The 2774-nt window shown below is 38.7% G+C and overlaps 1 protein-coding gene across 2 annotated transcripts in view; it reads right to left on the minus strand.

Annotated features, from left to right (window-relative positions):
- Positions 1 to 22: 22 nt before the first annotated feature.
- The window catches only part of LOC106880749 (galaxin-2), a 67334-nt gene continuing 64582 nt past the window's right edge, over positions 23 to 2774 (minus strand). For both annotated transcript variants that reach the window (XM_014930845.2, XM_014930846.2), the window contains exon 2: positions 23 to 609. In XM_014930845.2, the coding sequence (XP_014786331.1) occupies positions 71 to 609 (539 nt within the window). In that variant the 3' untranslated portion in view covers positions 23 to 70. The remainder of the gene's footprint in view (positions 610 to 2774) is intronic.

The raw sequence follows: 2774 nt of genomic DNA on the forward strand, positions 1-2774 counted from the left end.
AAAAAAGAAACAGAACAAAGGATTTATTCTTACATGCTTCAGAAATTTATTTTTTCATATCAGTTACCAATCAGTGATGATGATCATAATGATGGTGATGATAACCCGACTGCCACCATGACACATAATTCGTTCGTGGTAATACTTGATTGTAGAAACAGTAGTTAGAACGTACACGGAAAACGGAAGTTCCACAACAAGCATACGTGTTTGGTACGAGATTATTTCCTGTTGGAAAAGTAGGAGCAATTGTTACTGCATTTCCATTACAGCAAACTGCCTTGGTCTTATCCATTTTAGCTGCCCCGCAACAAACATCATATATTGATGTTCTGTCAATTGGTGCTCCATTACAACATATTTGAGCCAGTCTCGCAATAGTTTTACCGGCACAACAATCATTAATAGATAAATCTAAAGAAGCCAAACCGCAACAACCATTTGCTGTTGCTTTTCTTGCAACGAGTGCACCGCCGCAACATAAATTTGCATCTCTGTCAAATGCAATATTTCCACAACAAGCAGGAGCTTTGAAACCAGTTATAGATGATATTTGTGTGCCGCAGCAAATGCTATTGTAAACGTTGTACGCTTGGCCATTGCAATAATCTAAAAATAAACAATTATAAAAAACTCATTTAATTCAAATAATGAATACAACTGTATGAATACAATGTATGAATATAACAAAGAAACAATTATTACTATTATGGACACAATGCTTAAAATCACCTCTGGAAGGATGAAAGAGAAATCGACCGTGACAGAATATGAAACCAGACTGCAAAAAGGAAAGAAATGTCACTGAACATTTTGTCTGGCTTCCAAATGATTCTACTAGAATGCTACCTTTGTGAATACGAACAATAATGTCATTCATTAATATATGCATGTGTACTTATACACACTCACACACACGCGCATACAAACGTGCACTCACACATATAGACACATATGTTTATATATACATATATACATAGGCGTGGCTGTGTGGTCATTTGCTAGTCGAACTACTGTCTTTGATCGTAACACACGTGTTTTTTGTTTTTGCTGTCTTGCAGTGACGTTTTCCCTCTTGTTTAATGGAGGGGCTTCGGGTAATGAGTTGTGAAGATTTTAATTATTCTTCTTCAGACTTTGTGTCGTCTGAGGACGGGTAAGGTGTTTGAAGAAAACTGATGAAGTAATGGAGACAAAGAATTATGCAGAGGTGATGAAAGAAGAAAGCGAAGACACGAGACTGGAAGAATTGAGTAAATTCAAGGGAATGATTAAAAGGGAGGGGAACGAAGTGGATGTGTCCCCCACACAAAGAGGTTTTACCAAAAATATGAGAAAACAATAATTTACAGCCAGGAAGATTGAAGTCATATCGACGGCTCAAATAGAAAAGGCACTTAAACCAATCTGGCAGGGTATTTCCTACCTCAACAGAGAAAAAAAATTTGGGACAGTGGAGGTGCAGTTTCGGGAGGTAGTTACTGCCAGGCTGCACTCAACGACATCATTGAAAACCGAAGAAGTGGTGCTTCTACCCGTATACCTTGGGAGGCCTGTTTCCAGGGTTAGGGTAGAAGATATACCCAGAAGTAAATGAGGCGTGGCTGGTAGCTGCCATACTGCTGGGAATAGAGAAGATGGAGGTCCTCCAAGCCACCAGAACACCACACAGAAACTGTCAAGGGCAAAGCCTGGACATGGTAGTACAGGTTGCCTCAGAAGATATCGAAAGTACGGTAGAGACTATTACGGTAGGAGATGCAACACTGAAAGTCATGGTGGAAGGAAGGATTCCGTGATGCTATATATGTTGCTTGAAAGGTCACATTAGATTGGATAATCCTTCACCACCTGTGAAGGCTAAGGAAAGGCATGATTGTGAGAAAGTGGTTGGTGCTCCACTGCTCGTATAGGCTGAGAAAATGTACAAGAAGGAGAGTGAAACGGCACTACAGACAAAGACTAGTACTAGCGTCGAGGAAGAGGAGGTGAACACTGAATGGGAAATAGCTGGGGAAAAGAGAAGAAAGAGGGAAAAGGCACACGTTGTAAATGGTAACCTCCATTCCACATCCATCCAACTCCCACCTACACCCACATTACCCCAACCACTCCCTAAAGACACCAGCCCGCTCCATGCCACATTTGACATGAAGACAAACACAAAGAAACAGAAGCCCCAATTTTCCCCTCACAGGCCCTTGAAAAAACATGTTATATTGTACAGTGGGAGAAAATGAAGAACTCTATGACAAAATATGAAAAAACTGAAAATACAAATAAAACTCTATGAAAGTGAATATATCAGGAGTGAAGGAGATGCTCGAGTACATTCGTTGTATAGTGGTAGACCCGGAATATATGTCGAAATTAAAGGACTATGAGGAATCCATGACTATCAATGATTAGGCAAGAACTTGGACACCAGTTCAATGCCAAAACAATTAAGTTTACATGTTATTTAAAAAAAAAACATAATGTAAACATTCTTCAGAAATTAGCTATCGCTATAAAAAGCATTATAAACTATTTTTTTTTTTAAGTTTGTATTAACACGTTCAATGAAATCGCTCCGAGGTGGGGCAAAACGGCTTCATTTTATTTTTCATTATATTTAATTCATCCTTTCCATTCCATTTTTTCTTATTCCCACCTTGTGCTGTCCCCTCTATGTACGGCTTTCATGGCTAATTTCATAAAATAAAGAAGCTTGCTTCTGGTTTGAAGACTTCGGTCGTGTCTTTTTTGTTGTTTTTTTTTTTTTTTTTTTTTTT

This window comes from Octopus bimaculoides, chromosome 8 (genome assembly GCF_001194135.2).
Source record: "Octopus bimaculoides isolate UCB-OBI-ISO-001 chromosome 8, ASM119413v2, whole genome shotgun sequence".
NCBI classification, from domain to species: domain Eukaryota; kingdom Metazoa; phylum Mollusca; class Cephalopoda; order Octopoda; family Octopodidae; genus Octopus; species Octopus bimaculoides.